Source organism: Ylistrum balloti, unplaced genomic scaffold (assembly GCF_031769215.1).
Source record: "Ylistrum balloti isolate Yb309-2 unplaced genomic scaffold, AGI_CSIRO_Ybal_v1 Utg369786, whole genome shotgun sequence".
In the NCBI taxonomy this organism is placed as follows: domain Eukaryota; kingdom Metazoa; phylum Mollusca; class Bivalvia; order Pectinida; family Pectinidae; genus Ylistrum; species Ylistrum balloti.
This window is the reverse complement of record NW_026781972.1, coordinates 112,700-132,912: the sequence shown is the minus strand read 5'-3', so window position 1 is coordinate 132,912 and position 20,213 is coordinate 112,700. Positions and strand designations below refer to the sequence as shown.

General features: G+C 32.7%; 1 protein-coding gene across 1 annotated transcript in view; it reads left to right on the top strand.

The window, feature by feature from the left end:
- LOC132544246 (oxysterol-binding protein-related protein 1-like) overlaps positions 1-20,213 on the top strand; it is a 110,739-nt gene that overhangs the window by 73,403 nt on the left and 17,123 nt on the right. Inside the window, exons 16-18 of the mRNA XM_060207818.1 lie at positions 15,985-16,119; positions 16,671-16,768; positions 18,229-18,405. Of these exons, the coding sequence (XP_060063801.1) occupies positions 15,985-16,119; positions 16,671-16,768; positions 18,229-18,405 (410 nt within the window). The remainder of the gene's footprint in view (positions 1-15,984; positions 16,120-16,670; positions 16,769-18,228; positions 18,406-20,213) is intronic.

Below are 20,213 nucleotides of genomic sequence, written 5' to 3'. Positions count from 1 at the left end.
AACATACCACAAATGTTGCTGTGATGCAAACAGCTTCATTCTTTTATTTAAATATATTGAAATACAACTACATTCATTTTGTTTTCTGTCAGTTACCTCCCTTACATGAACATACTACAAATGTTGCTGTGATGTAGACAGCTTCATGCGTTTATTTAATTTATTGAAATACAACTACATTCATTATGCAAACATCTGGATACCAGCGGAGCAATTTAAAATTTACTTTTCTTACTCTTGTGAGAACTGGACATAATATGTAGTTCTGAATCTTGGTTTGTTACTTACTGCCTTCACTTATAACAAAATGTAATTGAAAGCTAAAACTTCAGATATTCAAGTCGTATTTATGTGAACCAAAACTAGATCTTACAACAATTTCAGCACTTGTTTTGAGATTGTTTCTCCTTGAAGTACTGCATCCTGGTTTCAGACCATCAACAAAATAGATGTAAGACATGGTATGGAAAGGGAGGTAATATAATTATGCGAGGTCAAGATCTAACTTCCAATTCTCAAGTCTTGAAATAAAAGAGCTACACCCTGGTGCCTCCAACACCAAAAGTTTACTTTTATTATGAAAGGACTGTTTAACAAAACACATCCTGACTTAATGATGTTGCAAAAAATGGAGAGTTCTCTGTTGTAAGGAGTATGTGTTTGGTAAATTAACAAAGATTTCAGACTGTCTGATAAAGATTTGTGAATCTAGATCTGTAATCTGTGAAAAGTTCTGTTTAAAACAAGTGCTATAATGAGAGAGCCTACTGAAGATCCTATTTACTGGGTGGTGAAGATGTTGACGGGCTTTGTCTGTTTTATCACTCCTCAAACATAGACTGATAATTGCTGTTTGTTTAAGACCTGGTTGTAAGATATACTGTGATTATCCTCATAGATCTCTGTATTGATATAGTTAAATAGCCTATCTGAAGCACCAAAGTGTAACCACTACAGGCTCAAGAAACATGGCCATCTGATACCCTATCCATTTGACACCTGATATTTACAGGTAACATTTACATTACGTGTGGTAAGTTGAGAAGTCCTGTCATTTGAAAGGATGGTTAATGTGAAGTATATTCCAAATTTATAGAAATTTATAAGAATTTATAAAAGATAATTCATAACATTTCACAGAGGAGAAACTGTGAATGATACTGAAGATTTTTTGTTGTTGTATAAAACTCTTGTGTATATGTACTTATTCAGTGTGTGTATGCTAAAATAATTTATAAAACAATGTTATGGTATTTCTAGTTGGTTTAGGATGTTTTTATGCCCCCGGATCAGTAGCCTAGTGTTTTGTGCTGTCGTTTTGTCTGTTGTCAACTGTCAAATGTGTGTTTCTTATGGTACCAAAATTGTTCACCATGTGACCATGACCTTCACCATGACCTTTGAACTACATTTAAATTGTTTTTACAATGACCATAACTGTTGCCACATAAGAGGTATGGTTTTCATATTTGGCATGTGCGTTCGATATGGTAAGACCTTTCTGGTGGTATCAAAATGCTTTGATCATGTGACCTTGACCATGCCATTTGACCTACTTGAAAAAAAAAATATTACCACAATGAATACATAGTGTTTCTCAGAGTGTGCATACAAGTAGCACATGTCTGACACAGTATAGTTTTAATGTCCCACTTCAGAATTCTGATGCAGAATTGTGTTTCATAAACATATCTTGTTTTTATTTTTTTTTCCACCAAGCATCATGTATATATCTTTTGATGTATTATTTTCAATATAGAAAATCCTCAAAAATGCTTTTTTTTTTAAATGTAATCGTATGGCTGATGTAATGAATACTTGATTGGCACCTGTTCCTAATTATAGATAATTAGTATATAAGTTTTTATATACTGGTCCACCAGGGTTTCATTTATTACTGTTATCTATATCTTTTGGCCGCTGGTAGTAAGAGTTGAAACATATACTGGTAGGTAATATTAAAAGCTATGGTTAAATGCTGGTACTTTTAGATATTGTTGATGAAAAGCCATTTTATCTGCACTATTATAGGTACATAGAATTTATCGTTAAATCAAATGGATACATTTTAATTTAGCTATTAGTGTATGTAGAATATAAATTACCTTCATTTATCCGTTTACGTCTTGTGTAATACATTCCTTACCATACCTTTACAAAGGTAAGTCTATGCAGAATATTATACATGTACTGATGAACCATGCTGTATGAAAATTTCATCGTGAAAATGATTTAAGATCAACAGAATAAGAATTTGTGAAATTTTGTGACAGGAGGATCACAGATAATTAAACTGTCAACGTCTCAAAGTTTCCAGATTTTGATTGGACTGTGTGAATGATGTTGATCTCATTTTTCCGTTCAGTATCTATCATTTGTGGTTACGCCATGATCTTATTTTAAAGTCATTGAGAGGACAGAAAGTATTCCTTACTGAGTTAGAATGGAGGAAAAGGGTTTATAAGTATTACAGTACTGGTATTTACTGAATAATCATCACCTTATAAGGTATGTTAATTGGTGTACAGGTGGATACGACACAATGATATTTTGTTGTATGTTACAATCAACATGTCTTTATCATTGAATGCTTTAAATTGAAGAACATTAAGAATATACCACTCCATCTGAAATACCTGTTACTTCAAATCACAATATCAGAAGGTTCCAAGTTTTCACCATTTTTTTCTGTTTGAAATAATTGTAAAAATAATTTATTTACCAGATAAAGAGATATTCTGTATAGATTTATTTACCAGATAAAGTAATATTCTGTTTAGATTTGTTTACCAGATAAAGAGATATTCTGTATAGATTTATTTACAAGATAACGTAATATTCTGTATAGATTTATTTACCAGATAAAGAGGTATTCTGTATAGATTTTTTTACCAGATAAAGAGGTATTCTGTATAGATTTGTTTACCAGATAAAGTGATATTCTATATAGATTTATTTACCAGATAAAGAAATATTCTGAATAGATTTTTTTACCAGATAAAGAGATATTCTGTATAGATTTATTTACAAGATAAAGTGATATTCTGTATAGATTTATTTACCAGATAAAGAGATATTCTGTATAGATTTATTTACAAGATAAAGTAATATTCTGTATAGATTTATTTACCGGATAAAGTAATATTCTGTTTAGATTTGTTTACCAGATAAAGAGATATTCTGTATAGATTTATTTACCAGATAAAGTAATATTCTGTATAGATTTGTTTACCAGATAAAGAGATATTCTGTGTAGATTTATTTACCAGATAAAGTAATATTCTGTATAGATTTCTTTACCAGATAAAGTGATATTCTATATAGATTTGTTTACCAGATAAAGAGATATTCTGTATAGATTTGTTTACCAGATAAAAAGATATTCTGTATAGATTTGTTTACCAGATAAAGTGATATTCTGTTTAGATTTATTTACCAGATAAAGTGATATTCTGTATAGATTTGTTTACCAGATAAAGTGATATTCTGTATAGATTTGTTTACCAGATCAAGAGATATTCTGTATAGATTTGTTAACCAGATAAAATGATATTCTGTATAGATTTGTTTACCAGATAAAGTGATATTCTGTATAGATTCGTTGACCAGATCAAGAGATATTCTGTATAGATTTGTTAACCAGATAAAATGATATTCTGTATAGATTTGTTTACCAGATAAAGTGATATTCTGTATAGATTCGTTGACCAGATCAAGAGATATTCTGTATAGATTTGTTAACCAGATAAAATGATATTCTGTATAGATTTGTTTACCAGATAAAGTGATATTCTGTATAGATTTGTTGACCAGATCAAGAGATATTCTGTATACATTTTTTTACCAGATAAAATGATATTCTGTATAGATTTGTTGACCAGATCAAGAGATATTCTGTATACATTTTTTTACCAGATAAAATGATATTCTGTATAGATTTGTTTACCAGATAATATGATATTCTGTTTAGATTTATTTACAAGATAAAGAGATATTCTGTATAGATTTGTTTACCAGATAAAGTGATATTCTGTATCGATTTACCAGAGATAAAGAAAGTTTTACGATTTGACTGTCCATCAGTCAGAATGTTAAGCTTGTGGTAGGTATCTAGAATTGACAATACACATCTCTCTGTATGGAGACATAACATTCTTAGGAATATGCCATTCTGTGTATATAGTGTTATCACTGAATATGAGCCAGAGGAGATGAAATGTAGTGTTATATAAACTCTGTAGCTACTTTGTACTTCGGTTCTCTCACACTAGCATATTGCATGTTCCCCTTTTCTGTCTCTGTGGGTTTAAAAAAAATCAATACCTGCCCTAAAAATTGAAGTAAACACCAGAAGATGAAGTACACGGTGGTTTGTAGAGATCTCTTTCATCTTGTGTAACAAGGGGATGATGGATCAGAGTAGAGAAGAGGTATCTGTAGAACCTATAGAACAGATAGTACTGTGCTGTACGCCCTTCAGTCCTCCCCAGCAGGCTGTACACAGGACTGAGTCAGATAAACGGCTGTAAGCCCTTCAGTCCTCTCCAGCAGGCTGTACACAGGACTGAGTCAGAACCGTGCTGTAAGCCCTTCAGTCCTCCCCAGCAGGCTGTACACAGGACAGAGTCAGAACTGTGCTGTAAGCACTTCAGTCCTCCCCAGCAGGCTGTACACAGGACAGAGTCAGAACCGTGCTGTAAGCACTTCAGTCCTCCCCAGCAGGCTGTACACAGGACTGAGTCAGATAAACGGCTGTTACAAATTGTCATCTAAATGATGATTAATGGACGAGAAAACATTTTCAAATGTTCCTTCTAAACTGTAAAGATAAAGTGGTTGATTGTTGTGTTTGAAAATGAGTATTTGAATTTCGGTTTTGTACAAGATAAAATATTGTCATATTTTTTGCAAGTTTGTCATTTTCTGAGCTATGAAATGGTGACTGGATAGCAAGATTCCTTTTCCTTTGGAAAGAGAAACAAACAGACAGATTAGTTAATGGTAATTTTACAGACTTGTGTTTTATAAAGTTTTTAGAATAATGATTACTGTAGACCAATTTCCTTCTACTTGCAATTCGTTATCACAAGTTTCACTATAACAACAATTAACTCTCAAATCTTAATTGTCATAATAACCAGGAAGTAATGATTATTTAATTTTTAAGATTTGTCTTGTGAATAGACACATAGCTGCCTTTATGCAAATATGTGTAAACATCACCATATAAAGAAAATTATTTGTGAAATTATCCTTATTTTTTTCTAGCTTTTGTCGGGCAAGCAGGCTCCACTGATGGCCCTGAGCAAGGGGCTGAATATGCCCACTTCATAACCTGTTCATTCTTGTGTAGATATAAAATTGTTATTCTTATTATCATTGTACCTGTTGGAGTTTAAAGTTAATTAACTTCCGCAAATTTGTTGTGATATGGAATGTTATAAACTGTTGGTTTATGGTAAATGGCTTTTAGATTGAATGACATAAATATACATAAAAGAGACAGAATCTTCTCCTCAGTGCTTACTTTATGATATCCGAGGATCCAGAACATACTTGTCATAACTAGGAATATTTTGCAGAATGATTTCATACTTCATCAAAATGTGGATTTTAGGAGAGAAACATAAGAATGAATTTTAATTTAGTTGGCTGAGATGTTCACTCTGTAGTTTAATCAATACACCGTTAATTTCTTCTTCTCCTGTTGTCGCTGTCTCAGATATTGGAGAAGTATATAACGGAGATAATACCACTTCTGACAATTTTTTATTTTTTTAAAATAGCTAATTATAGGCTGTTGTATCGTTACTTCCTGCTGAGAATAAAACGGATTGAAATTTGACACGATAGTCACAAAGCTAAAAATTGATTTGTCTTTAGACTGATGGGTTTAAGATTCCTGAAGACTTTGTGTTAAACTTCATATTTCATTGCTGAAAGTGTGTTGGCAAGAGTGTAATCAATTCTGTATCCAAATACGGGGATGGTTTGATAGCAGTCATAGTCTCCTGTGTGATTAACAATGAAATACGGGATGATTACTGACAATCTAACATGTTACTGTAGAAACGGGGGCTATAGCTGGTAAACTGATCACGATGCCTTATAACAGGGTTAATGGGGAAGTTTAGCTAGAGAGGTCAGCATTAGGAGACCACTTCACCAGATGAAGATTGGAACAAAGATTACACAAAGATTGTATTAATGTCACTATTAGATTAGTCGAATTTTTCTGTTCTGCTGGTATCAGAACATGTAAGATAATTGATTAAATATTTTAGCAGTTTAATTGACATGGTCAGTGATTATGCAATGTTATCAAAAGAAGTATATTGACTTGATAACAAATACAAGGCAGTATGGCTTAATAACAAGACAGTACTGAAATCACATATAGGGCAGGGCTTAGCACCAGACAGGGGCTTATGATACACAGAAATCAAATCACATGTAGGGGAGGGCTTAGTACCAGACAGGGGCTTATAATACAAAGTAATCAAATCACATATAGGGCAGGGCTTAGTACCAGACAGGGGCTTATAATACACAGTACTCAAATCACATGTAGGGCAGGGCTTAGTACCAGACAGGGGCTTATAATACACAGTACTCAAATCACATAGAGGACAGAGCTTAGAACCAGACAAGGGCTTATGATACACAGTAATCAAACACATAGAGGGCAGGGCTTAGCACCAGACAGGGCTTATAATACACAGTACTCAAACCACATGTAGAGGAGGGCTTAGTACCAGACAAGGGCTTATGATACACAGAAATCAAAGCACATATAGAGAGAGCTTAGTACCAGACAAAGGCTTATAATACACAGTACTCAAATCACATAGAGGGCAGGGCTTAGTACCAGACAAGGGCTTATAATACACAGTACTCAAATCACATATAGGGCAGGGCTTAGCACCAGACAAGGGCTTATAATACACAGAAATCAAAGCATATATAGAGGGGGGCTTAGTACCAGACAAAGGCTTATGATACACAGTACTCAAATCACATAGAGGAGAGGGCTTAGCACCAGACAAGGGACTATTAACTTGAAACAGTATAGAGAATTTTGTAAAATAGAGTTATCTCTAAAGGAAATCAGAATATTTTGAAATTCCACTGAACATTGAGTGTATTAAAGCTGGATGTTCTGGAATGTTTTACATTTTGTAAATTTGTCTTTATGACAATAGCACTGAATGTGGGTTGAAAAAGCCCTATTAACTCACGTTCCCATTCTCAAAATAGCTGTAAGACTAGATAAAGCCCATTGACCATGCATCCTTATATAGTTAAAATGCAGGCTTCATTATCTGGCTCTATAGAGGCACTTTATTTGTTCTCGGGTTAAAGCTATTCTGTTGTATATAAATAAAACAACTTTCTGTTGTATATAGATAAAACAACTTTCTGTTGTATATAGATAAAACAACTTTCTGTTGTATATAAATAAAACAACTTTCTGTTGTATATAGATAAAACAACTTTCTGTTGTATATAGATAAAACAACTTTCTGTTGTATATAGATAAAACAACTTTCTGTTGTATATAGATAAAACAACTTTCTGTTGTATATAAATAAAACAACTTATGTTGTATATAGATAAAACAACTTTCTGTTGTATATAGATAAAACAACTTTCTGTTGTATATAGATAAAACAACTTTCTGTTGTATATAGATAAAACAACTTTCTGTTGTATATAGATAAAACAACTTTCTGTTGTATATAGATAAAACAACTTTCTGTTGTATATAAATAAAACAACTTTCTGTTGTATATAAATAAAACAACTTTCTGTTGTATATAGATAAAACAACTTTCTGTTGTATATAGATAAAACAACTTTCTGTTGTATATAAATAAAACAACTTTCTGTTGTATATAGATAAAACAACTTTCTGTTGTATATAGATAAAACAACTTTCTGTTGTATATAGATAAAACAACTTTCTGTTGTATATAAATAAAACAACTTTCTGTTGTATATAAATAAAACAACTTTCTGTTGTATATAGATAAAACAACTTTCTGTTGTATATAAATAAAACAACTTTCTGTTGTATATAGATAAAACAACTTTCTGTTGTATATAGATAAAACAACTTTCTGTTGTATATAGATAAAACAACTTATGTTGTATATAAATAAAACAACTTTCTGTTGTATATAAATAAAACAACTTTCTGTTGTATATAAATAAAACAAATTTCTGTTGTATATAAATAAAACAACTTTCTGTTGTATATAGATAAAACAACACGGTCTATAAACACAACAACACACCGACCTGACCAGAACAAACTTTTGAATTATATTTGTGTGCAGGTTTCAGAATTTTAGTACTAGAATTTTCTTTGTTAGTTGTTAGTACAAGGACACACATACATAGACACAAATTGAACATGTCACCATCTGTCACATGTTGGAAGTGTTCTGTGATGTACTGGATATACATATGTATTGAAAATACAATCGCTGATAATTGATTTTATTAAAGAAATGAAGGAAATTTTATTAAGCTCAATATTTATCAAAAATTACTTGAAATTTCTGACTTGAATACTGTATATTAGGAAGAGTTTGCCCTTTTCATCTGTGAACAGGGAGGGCAAATTTAAGATAAGGGCAAAACTTTGTTTCACATACAGAATTGTTTTATCTAACACTTGTATTTAACAAAATGTAGCTTTTTAATGAGCGAGCTAACTTGTGTTTATTTTCTAATTAGCCCAGGCATTTTACTTAATACCTTCCATGGCGATGATGAGCTCTTTTAATGACACAGAAAACATAGCATTGTTGTAGAATTTCTAAGAAATGGAAACATATATGGGAGGGCTGATATCATTATACATAGGCTCACGGCCATGTCTATATATAGCACTCGGAGTATTGATGATTGGTCCAATGATGAACTAGGCCATTCGTTTTGATATTATCAATAAACGTAATTCACAGTCAGGCCGAAGAAAAACTAGAAACTTATTGTGATGGCCCCTAGATTAGACTTGGTTTTATAGGAAAACTTGACCTATCAATGCTATAGGCACCCTGTTGGTGTATCTTATAGATTTGACGTACTGCCTGGTCAGCTGACTGAAACACGATGCCCATAAAGTATTTCTAAGGGCTGAGTCTGTGATGGCCATGACTATATTTACATGGCAACAAGTCCATTACAGTAAATGGGATCAAGAAAGGTTTATTATGAAGGGAAGAAGAAGCCCTGTGTCTGCATGGTCTGGTGGCAGAAGTAACCGTGGCTGATCGGTAGTTGTTTTAGGAAAGTTCGTACACCTGAGGGTGTGTCTGGTATGTTTTGATAACAGATTAGTAGAAATACTTAATGTAAAGCAAATCCATTCAACATATATCATTATTCATACCAGGTCTTAATTAGCTTTTTAATAGTAGGAAACCATTACCTGAAATCAGACAATAAGAAACATTTTGGGGACTTAAGTCTGAAATGATTGCTTGTAATTTGTATCAAGGTTGTAAGATACTGAAATACTAGTAAGTTTGAAATGTCAATAATTACTGACGTTATTTTCATTGATTACACAAATACTGTTAATCAATGGACACATCTCCACGAGCTGTTAAAAATAGTATTTTCTATTTAGCTATATTTATCAAACAAAATCCAAATCCACAAAACTTTTTGATAAACCATAATGTTTGATCTGTAGCCTGTCATACTTAACACATTTATAGCCATTATAAATATCTACATGGTATATAAAATTGAAATTAAAGATGTCCTTAAAGACATTTTTAAGGCTATTCCCTGTCTTTTTTATTTAGGTTGTAAAAGACCTTGCGAAGTTAATGCATTTAGAATGTGCTCTCACCACTCTCACCAAGAAAATTCTTCAGATTTCTAATAAATCATTTCCAAATCTGTAAATGATTTCAAATAAACAATATATAATAATTTATTAGAATTCAGAAAAACATAGAAATTTAACATTAGCCTTACTGACAATGTAAAATTTTGTGGTCAGCTTTTACATTTCAGTATCCATGTAATACAAAGAAAATGAGATCCTATTGTCTGTGTGGGCAATTCTGTTCATTTTCTGTAATCGTCCTAGAATGGGTTCCTAAGGAATACACACGTCTGGTACTAGTTACGTATAAACGATATGTATAGATGACCAGACAACATCTAAGGCTTTAAAAGTGACATGCTTCAGTCTTGTATGCTGAAACATTTGTCAAGTGTATCAATATAGCAGGGAAAATAGGTGACCAGACAACATCCGTAAAACAACAAAAATATCAACACTGATAGGTAGGGCAACAAAAATATCAACACTGGTAACTAGGGCAACAAAAATATCACTGATAACTAGGGCAACAAAAATATCAACACTGGTAACTAGGGCAACAAAAATATCAATACTGATAACTAGGGCAACAAAAATATCAACACTAGTAACTAGGGCAACAAAAATATCAACACTGATAACTAGGGCAACAAAAATATCAACACTGGTAACTAGGGCAACAAAAATATCAACACTGGTAACTAGGGCAACAAAAATATCAACACTAGTAACTAGGGCAACAAAAACATCAACACTGGTGGCTTGAAAGGACAACAAAATTGTGTACTGTTGAAGTTTGGAAAATGATACAACATAGACACAGACTTTAAAACACTATTACCACATTCCATCTGTAACAGCAACCAAGGACAAAAAATAGATCAACACCTGTGTCTTGTCAGAAAAATATAAAGATATTAAAAGAATTAATTTTGAAGTTCTGGTACATTGTGTATCGGGATTATTTTTTTTAATTTGAAAATGTTAGTCAAGGTTGGATAATTTTCAGTCAAGTGAATGAATAATACTGATTCTGGAAATGGGGAGAGTGATAATAATTAAAAGAGAAAGCATTTTGTGTCCCAGGAATTAATGATTAAATACCAGTTATAGAAAAAAAGTGCAAGTTGATAGAAAATCAAATGACACACTATATATATGATTATACTAATCAAGAATTCAGGCTTCTGTCACGATGGCTGATACCCACTTGATAACATGATAGTATTACTGATAGAATCCACTATACTCTTGTCCTGTGATACTCTAACTACAAATTCATGTGTTAATTGGCCTCCATAGCCAAAACATCACCAGTGTAGAATAACATCTTTTTCTTTGGCTGAAATTTTATTTTTAACAAAATCAGTATGCATTTGTGTTGGGACAAGATTTGGTGGTAAATCCTCTCAACAAAATGCACTAGTGCTAAATTTCAAGTTAATTTTGTATTGTATCTCCGTCGCTTCGTGGAGAAATGAATTCATAAATTGAGATTTCTCTTGGAATGAGTGAAAATAAAGATTTCCATAAAAATTAATAATTTCTCTGTATTTTCCTTGTCAGTCTGGTAAAGAATTATCAATATGTCCCTACTGACAGCTGTCGACTATCCTGCTGCTTAGTATTGGATGTTTATAATAGTTTGTAGGAGACATCCTATAGTTATTGATCTGGTTTCATTACAGGCCTTGTTCACAAGTTTTTTTAATTGTGTGCTGCTTAACAATAGTGTTTTAATCAGATATCCATATCTTAAATAGCCAATGAAAAACCTTATTTCAGCTTCTATATTTGGATTTATTGCCAATGAAAAAGCTTGTTTAAGCATCTGTTGTTGTGTTTTTGTCGAAAAATTCAGAAACAATATCAGTGACTGCGTGTAATATTGATCCAAATTTCAATGCTAAGAGGATATGACGCTAAAACCCTCAATTAAGGTATTGACATTTCTTAACTGCAGACAGCTTTTGCTCTCAGAATTTTATTTAAGTATCTCGGATTTTCAAAGCTCACTTATATTTTGTGAACATTTTTCATGAAAAAGTTTCAGACTTTTTAGATATTTTATGCAATTCAAAGGAAAAGTTAAATAGAAAAATCTCCATAGAATTTATCATCAAGTTTAAGATGGTAATTTTTTTCTGTAGAATTATGGTTTTTGGAAGACATTTTATGGAATTCCATTTTGAGTGGTTGTTTTTCTATGGAATGTCTACAGCTATATAAGGATATAATAGATTTTATACGTGTGGACAGAAATAGTGGTTTTGATAAAGGGGAGATAATTATATTCTGTAATACACAATATACAGATGGTCATTCAGTACAGATATGAGAAAACAGATAAGAATTTGTCAGTATAATAGAATCATGAGACTGTTTAGATTTTGATGTCCATGCTTAAAAGTGGTGATTTAATTGATGAAAACACGTAAAAATTCAAGGAACTAATTAATTAATTTAGTAATAAAATCCAAAATAAAAAGGCTTTGTTTTTGTTGTAACATACTTTATACATTATAGATCTATAGCTTCCTAGCAAACTCATAAGTGACTTTTCATGTTTTATCTCACAGTAGTTTATAAGTCCACCGACTTTGTTAAATTATGTCTTCCTATGTAAACTCTTAATGATTTGATGGAAATTCAGCAGGGTTATAAACTTCCCATTCAACAAGAATTACTTCTATAGTGTAATGGCTGTTTAACATCAAATGGAGATGAAGTAAAGTGTTTTTATAGAAAGAAAAAATAAGCCTTCACTGACACAGAGAAACAAAGTGCTTTAAGTCATGTGACCTTAGCTTGTAATTGTTCCAGGGAATTGACCAGATGACGACTTACACTACAGCTCTTAATATTGACCATAAATGACAATAGTCTCTTCCTGCCTCGTAAGAAACACAGCAGGGAATGACAACAGACCAGAATATGGTAATCCACTGTAAACAGAAAAACAAATATCTATTGAAATAGCCAGGATCTTGGGCCCAGTTTGGTACAGGTACAAACATACTGTATTATCTTCTCTGTCTCGTATATAATCTGTATGTTTATCATACTTAAATGTGATGAATACAAATAACCAGCAGTACATGCTGGCTTTGTTGGAAATTTGTCACTTAATTGGTAAACTGTTTCTAGTGGGATTTTTATGATATGAAGATTTTATTTAGTGTCATGGGCTTTCTTGATCATTAGATAACTTCTTATTAAGAACTGAATTGCTTGGAGTCATTTTATTTGAGGTCTTGAGCTATGATGATAGGAGAACACCAATATTGATGAGTCTGTGAATTTACATATTTTTCTTTCTTTGAGTGAAAAGATCCTTAATTAAGATAATCTATTTGTTCAATTTTAACCGGTCCAAGCTCATGGTGTTTTGTAAGGCACTTTAATTCAGGACTGTTAGTGATTGATTTTACTGGAAATATGCCAGTAATGATTGTATGTAAGTTATCTTGAAACGTTTACGTGAAGATTATAAATACAAGAAATTAGGTGCCAGGTGTTTCAAGGCACAAACAAGAAAATTTTGGTAGATATATACATAAATAGAAGCTGTTAGCTTCTGGTGATGGTGGGCTATTCAAATCACCCTGCGTCCTTGGTCCGTCGTCCAGCTGTTACCAATTTTTGTTATCATTATTTCTTAAAAAGTACTTGATGGCTCTTTCTCAGATTGCATATGTAGTTTCCCTTTGGTCCGTAGTTGTGCCTGTTCAATTTCGGGAATGATCAAATAAACAAAATGGCCGCCAGATGGCCATCTTGGATTTGCTCAGTGAAGTTTGTTATCGCTATTTCTTGAAAAGTACAGGATGGACCTCTCTTAAATTTCATATGTAGATTTCCCTTGGTCTCTAGTAATGCCCATTTGATTTTGGGTCTGATGAGAAAAAATGGCCGACAGACAAACATCTTAGATTTTGACTTTTCAAGTTTGTTATCACAATTTCTTGAGAAGTACTGCATAGATCTTTCTTAAATTTCATGTATGGGTTTCCCTTTGTCCCAGATTGTGCCTGTTTGTTTTTTGGACTGATCAGAAAAAACAAAATAGTCGATAGGCAGCCATTTTTGACTTCGCTTAGAAAAAATTGTCATTCCTATTTCTTAAGAAGTACTGAATTGATATCAAATTTCATACATATGTTCCCTTTGGTCTCTCCTTGTACCCATTTGATTTTGGGACTGATCAAAAGAAACAAAATGGCATCCAGGTTGCCATATTGGATTTGGCAGGTAAAGATTATCATAGTAATTTCTGTAAAGGAGTGTTCAAATGTCTTATCTTTAAGAGCAAAAGCAGAGAAGAGAAAAGAATGGAAATATCCAGCTTTCAAAGAGCAAATAAAGTTCAAGAAAAAGTATGAATTTTCACTAGAAATTTTTGTTGACATTTGCATTATGCAACTTCTACAGAGGATGGAAGAAAAAACCTTTAATGGATGAAATACATTTTTATAATTGAAATCTGTGATGGAGCATTGTTTTGGAAAAAATTAGAGCAACTTTGACAAAAAAAAAAGAAAGGAAAAAAGAAAACTTTTGTTAACCTTCAGAGAATGAGAATATTAGGAGCCAAAAATAAACCATTGTTAGACTGGAGAGGAGGTGAGTGAGCAAGATTAGACAAGAGTCAGCGTGATCAGAGAGATAATAAAACAGTGGTAGCCACTACTGCCAGGGATGTGGTGGTGGTTCAGACACATTGTATTGGGGTTTGGTTGGTTTGGAAGTGTTTTATCGCTTAAACATAGCTGTAAATTAACGAGCTCAAAGTTAACGACACATGGTAATTCTTTGGTTATGTCGCCCGTAATGAGCTCTTGGGTGTTTACTGGAGTGTCATCACTGGCATGCCTTTTCACATACCAACAACGAACATTCTGTAGATATACATATAATATATACCTTCTACACATACTGGGGTACAATCCACTTTCTACTCTAATCATATGTCTTTAATTTTCAAACATTCAGGCCCAAGATATCCAATAGATTTCATTTTGCGAGAAGATGCATTAATTGTTTAAACTTGATAAAAAATAGACATATTTCATGTAAGTAATCCTGCAGCATGCGTAGGAGCTAGGCCAGCTAAATGCCTCGGACTACATCGGTTATAGGACGTGATGTTTTATTATCAGAAAATGAAAGCTGTTTGTCTATGTTTGTGGGATGGGATTATTACATGACAGTGATCATTCTTACCGAGTAATAAATGATCTGGATGCAAGGCTGAGAAAATCATCAGACCTTTTGAAGAAGGACTCATTCATTTGCTTTTTTCTGAGAATAATATTTGTTCTGAAAATTGAAATAATGTTATTAGATAAGACTATAATGATAGAAAGTAATTGTGTCATGAAATTCACCATCATCTCTGAAGCACCTCGCCTGATGTGTCACCATCATGGTAGCTTTGTTTAACCGGGCAGAATCGTTGGTGAGGTTGACATCATAATTAAGGGGTAGAAATGTCAGCGAGACCTTGATCACCAGGTGGGGACACCAGTCTGTCTGTTTGTCAAAGTTATAGCACTGATTAGTCTCCAAACCAGACAGTTCGCTGATGGCATCTACAAAACCTGGTGTCAAGCATAGTGAGGCCCAGACGACACTAGGAATCTTAAAATTTCTGAATAAAAACAAACAAAAAATTTAATCTGCAGGGGACACCATTTCTGAAGCATTTTTGTTACATTAAAGAAAGCTATTTTCTCTTCCCACAAAGTAGATTACCAGAAACATATTTTGACTGTTAACCACTCTTGTCAAGTTAGTGCCTGTAGGAAAATCCTTTGTTTGTTGGTATATGTTTGATTATATATTAAAGAAAATACAGAGATGATCATAGAAATTTATGCCCAAATTTGGAAAGTTTTCTCTCAAATTTAATTTTCGAAAAGCTCCATGCTTGAAAAATCTAGAACGTTATCTGTAATCAATAACTTAGATTTTCCAAGTGATATTTACATATTTGCCTTCTGCAAAAGCAAAAGATGAGGAAGTTTGGCTAACCTTGTCTTTTTCAGGTCCTGTAGCCCTTCATTTTCTTTATTTTTTCTTTAAAGAATTTTGTTTATTTCCAGAAATATTTATTATTTTCTTTCATATACTTGTAGGAATTGTCCAAGATCACCATGCCTGTTGTGTTCAATGAGCCTCTAAGTTTTATCCAGAGAATATCTGAGTACATGGAATATACATCTTTACTGGAAAAGGCCAGTCTAGCCTCTGACCCTGCAGAGAGGTTTGCTGTAAGTAACCAATAGAATTTCCATTAATATGAAGAATTCACACCCAAGGGAGATAACTGTATTGATAAGTTTGTAGATGGATGATCTTGAAGGAGAATGCTGCTTTGATAAGGGTTGAAATAATTTGCATGTCTTCAAAATATCCTTTCCTCTAAAAAAGTTGATCATATTTTAAACCAAACGACACATAAAGAAATATTTTTTCCCATTTTTATGCTGAAAGATGGATTTTAAAATGGGAAACGTATCACTAGCTTACAGCTATCCAAGTGACTTTCATCATTTCTGTACACTGTGTTTCATAGACATTTGTAGTGTAAACCAACACAAAGATCTAAATAAACCTAGCAACATTTTTAGCTTTCAAATCAATGATAAAAAATATGAAATGTTCTTGTTTAGATAGACTGAAAAGATCAGCAAATCGGGACAAGAGTTATAATAGAGTATCATTGTAAAGAATTTCAAAAGAAAATTGCGAGATTAAGATTGTAGTTTTTCAACTTTTAACTTGTTTGTGCAGAGTTACCTCTTCTTTTTATACTTTTCAGTATGTGTCAGCATTTGCAGTATCAGCTATTTCTTCCAACTGGGACAGGATAGGCAAGCCTTTCAACCCACTGTTAGGGGAGACATTCGAATTAAACAGGTCATTATATGCGATGGCATTTTCTCTGAATGATGTACATGTTATGATACTGTGATATTTTCCCACCATGATTGCAGTGTGACTATTTGAAAATATTTCCACCGTAGTTTTCTCATAATAAGCCCATGTCTATTAGTAGAAATGTCATATTCTTGTGTAACAGTAGTTACAATAAGTCCACGTCCTTAATTTGAGTCATAGAATTAACGATGGGTTAATTCAAGGATAAATAATGGCAGATTCTTAAAATGTTACAACAACAAAGAAATAAAGATTCAAACTGGGTACATTCCTGTTATATACTAGGCTGAAAACTTACAATACTTAATGTATACAGAAAAACTATTAAGTACACAAAGTTCAAAGAGCTTGTCTTTATCTATATACATGTCAAGACACACCTCTGATTCCTGAAGTTGAGTAGATTAATATAAGCTACTGTTTGAGTGTTATCTCATGCAGAAAATTAGCACATCATTAATTATGAAACTGAAGGTTAACGAGTACACTGATACAATATGTTGTGTTCCATAAGTGCTTGTAGAAACATGACCAGATAAGGATATTTATTCAGAGTCAAATGAGATGAAATTAATTCTTTATGAAATGAAAATATGAGGCTTGGAATTCTTAGGAGTTTCTGTTTTTGGAATATATAATGTTTAGGAAAGTTTAGTAGTTAAAAAAAAAGTCAAATTTGTATTTTACGCTAAAATAATATATGTTCAAGAAATCTAGATCTGTATATGAAGTTGTCCATTATTTCCAGATGGCTGGTTTAAAGAATTAATTTTATATTGAAATATCCATACAGTTTAAATGTGTAAGTGGCACTGTTTTTTTATAGAAATTTGGCAGGAAAGCAAAGAATAAAACTGGTTATATCCCCTGATGCTAATGTGCTGAATAAGACACAACCATTGTTAGATTGACATAAAGCGAAAAATAAAGGATTCTCAACACTTGTTGTAACTTTATTTATGGACTAATCCTTCGACATGTTTCAACCGCTATGCAGCCATCATCAGGACAAATTTACAGAATACAAAGACATATAAAGTAGAACTTTGCGGTTATGAAGATAATTGTGACATAATAATGGACAGACATAACAATTTTTATACTGATGAAAATTTAACAGTTCTTGTGAAATTTGTCCTAATGACGACCGCATAGTGGTGGAAACATGTTGATGAATTAGTCCGTAAATAATACAACCAGTGTTCCTGGATGTTGAGAATTCTTTATTTTCGCTTCATGTTGACCACATTGTCTGGAGCTCTACAGAACACCTCTGGTATCCATTCAGGAACCTAGTCGCAATCTGAGACATATAGTGTGTTGGTTCTTCTATATTGTTTTCTCTTCATTGTTCGATTGTTAAAGAAACATTAAGGAGTAAGATAATACATGATCTTCCTTCAACAGGGAAATTTTCTAATATGTCATTTTTTTGTTAGATCTGACCTTGGATTCCGATTGGTCGGTGAACAAGTGAGTCACCATCCACCTGTTAGTGCATTCCTTGTGGAGTCAAAACAATTTAAGATCCACGGGTCCATCCACCCGAAGCTGAAGTTCTGGGGCAAGTCAGTGGAGATTAACCCTAAGGGAACGATCACACTGGAGCTTACGAGGTAGGAAATAAGGCTTGTTGTGAAACGATATCAACAGAATTATAGCTGTACTTAATTATATTTGTGCTGACTTATTTTTTCATCAATTATGAAACAAATTACACAAATAATTTTCATCAAGGATGAAATAAAATAATTGAAATATGAAAATTAGAGACATTAAAATAAGATGATTAGAGGTAGATTTGGATTAACAATTTATCAGTTTAATACTGAAATCTGATCAGGTAGAAATAAACTAAACTTATTTTACAACAATTTTGTAAAAAAAAAAAAAAAAAAAGTTCCAATTTGTTGGGATGAATGGCAGTGTGCAAGGGGTCTTAATACTGTTAGAGAAAACCAGTCTGAGGATACTTGGGGAAAACCCACTTTGGCAGGTGTGGACATATGCCTCGGCACGTCTATTACAGGAATCAAACCCTGGTCGTGAGAGTGAAAGGTGGGCTCATTACCACTGCGCCATGCATTCAACTACCTGATTAGATGAAATGGGAAATAGCTTTTTAAAAAAATATAGATCTCAATTATGATATGGCTAATATTGTGGTGGAAAACAGTAGCTTCAGCTGCAAATGTGAACACTGTAGTTATGACGATTTGATAGATAATAAAAATTCAATTTAACAAAAATTTTATCAACTTTTTTTCCAAGGTTGATTTATTTTGTTCCAGACTCAGTGTAATGTTACTTCAGTGTTTTCCACATGTTACTGTAACACAACACATTTCCAGTGCTGATAGGCAATTTGCTGACTTTAAATCATTTTTATTTATGCTGATTCCTGGGAAGTAATTAACTGTTAATGGAATCATTCTTGCCATGTTGACTTGGGAAAGAGGATTTATTTCATTAAATTCATTGGCTTCTTGAATATAAATTAGACTTTGTGATGTAATTTGATTTTTAAAAATTTTTGATATTGTTGTGTCAAAAGCAAAAAATAGTCTGATATGGTTGAAAGTGTATTTGTTTCATGGTCATGATGAAACTTTATCTTAGAGAGTGAAATTGAGTCATTGGCCTTTAATCAGTGTGAACTATTAATTTTTATTGTCTGAAGGAAATACAGCTAAATATATGATGGGAATTTGTGTAATTTTTCTTCTGAATCTTGCTGAAATTACATGTCGCTGTTTTTTTCTGTCATTTGTTGTTCCTGAAATGATGCAGCTTAGACTGCGGGTGACGGTTGATGGTGTTTGTAATGGAGTCTATCAACTGATGACTGGTTTATCGTCAGATCCCCCCAAAAAAGTGCGAATAAAACCATCTATCTGTCCATCTTATAATCTTATCGTGATTTTGACATAATTGAGATTGAGTGCTTCACCCAAATCTCAAACAGGGCATTTTTGTTTCTTTTTCCAAATAGAATGAAGCTCTTGGTTGTAGGTGTAGAATTTTATCAAAACTAAAAATAGAATTCACAGAACAAATGATGATTATAATCTTGATGATTTTCTCTGGTTAATGATCTCACTATCCTCACAAATTAACGTGGCCAAATTGAAAATGAATTTTTACAAACAGATGACCTGTTTGAATTAAGCCTACAAAAGATTGCTTACATATTTTTAGGGATTTATACATAACGATTCACTTGTACGGAAGCTGGTGGTGATTTTATCTTATCATCCTTTCATAGAAATTTGTGGTTGACAAGTAACCACAAGTTCAACAAAAATAAAACTCCCACAAAAAATTATAATTTTACAGTATTGAAATATGTGTGGATCAGGGGGAAAATGAGGATGATTGACTCAAAGGTATAGAGGATTTTCTGATGTCAATACCTCAGCAAGCT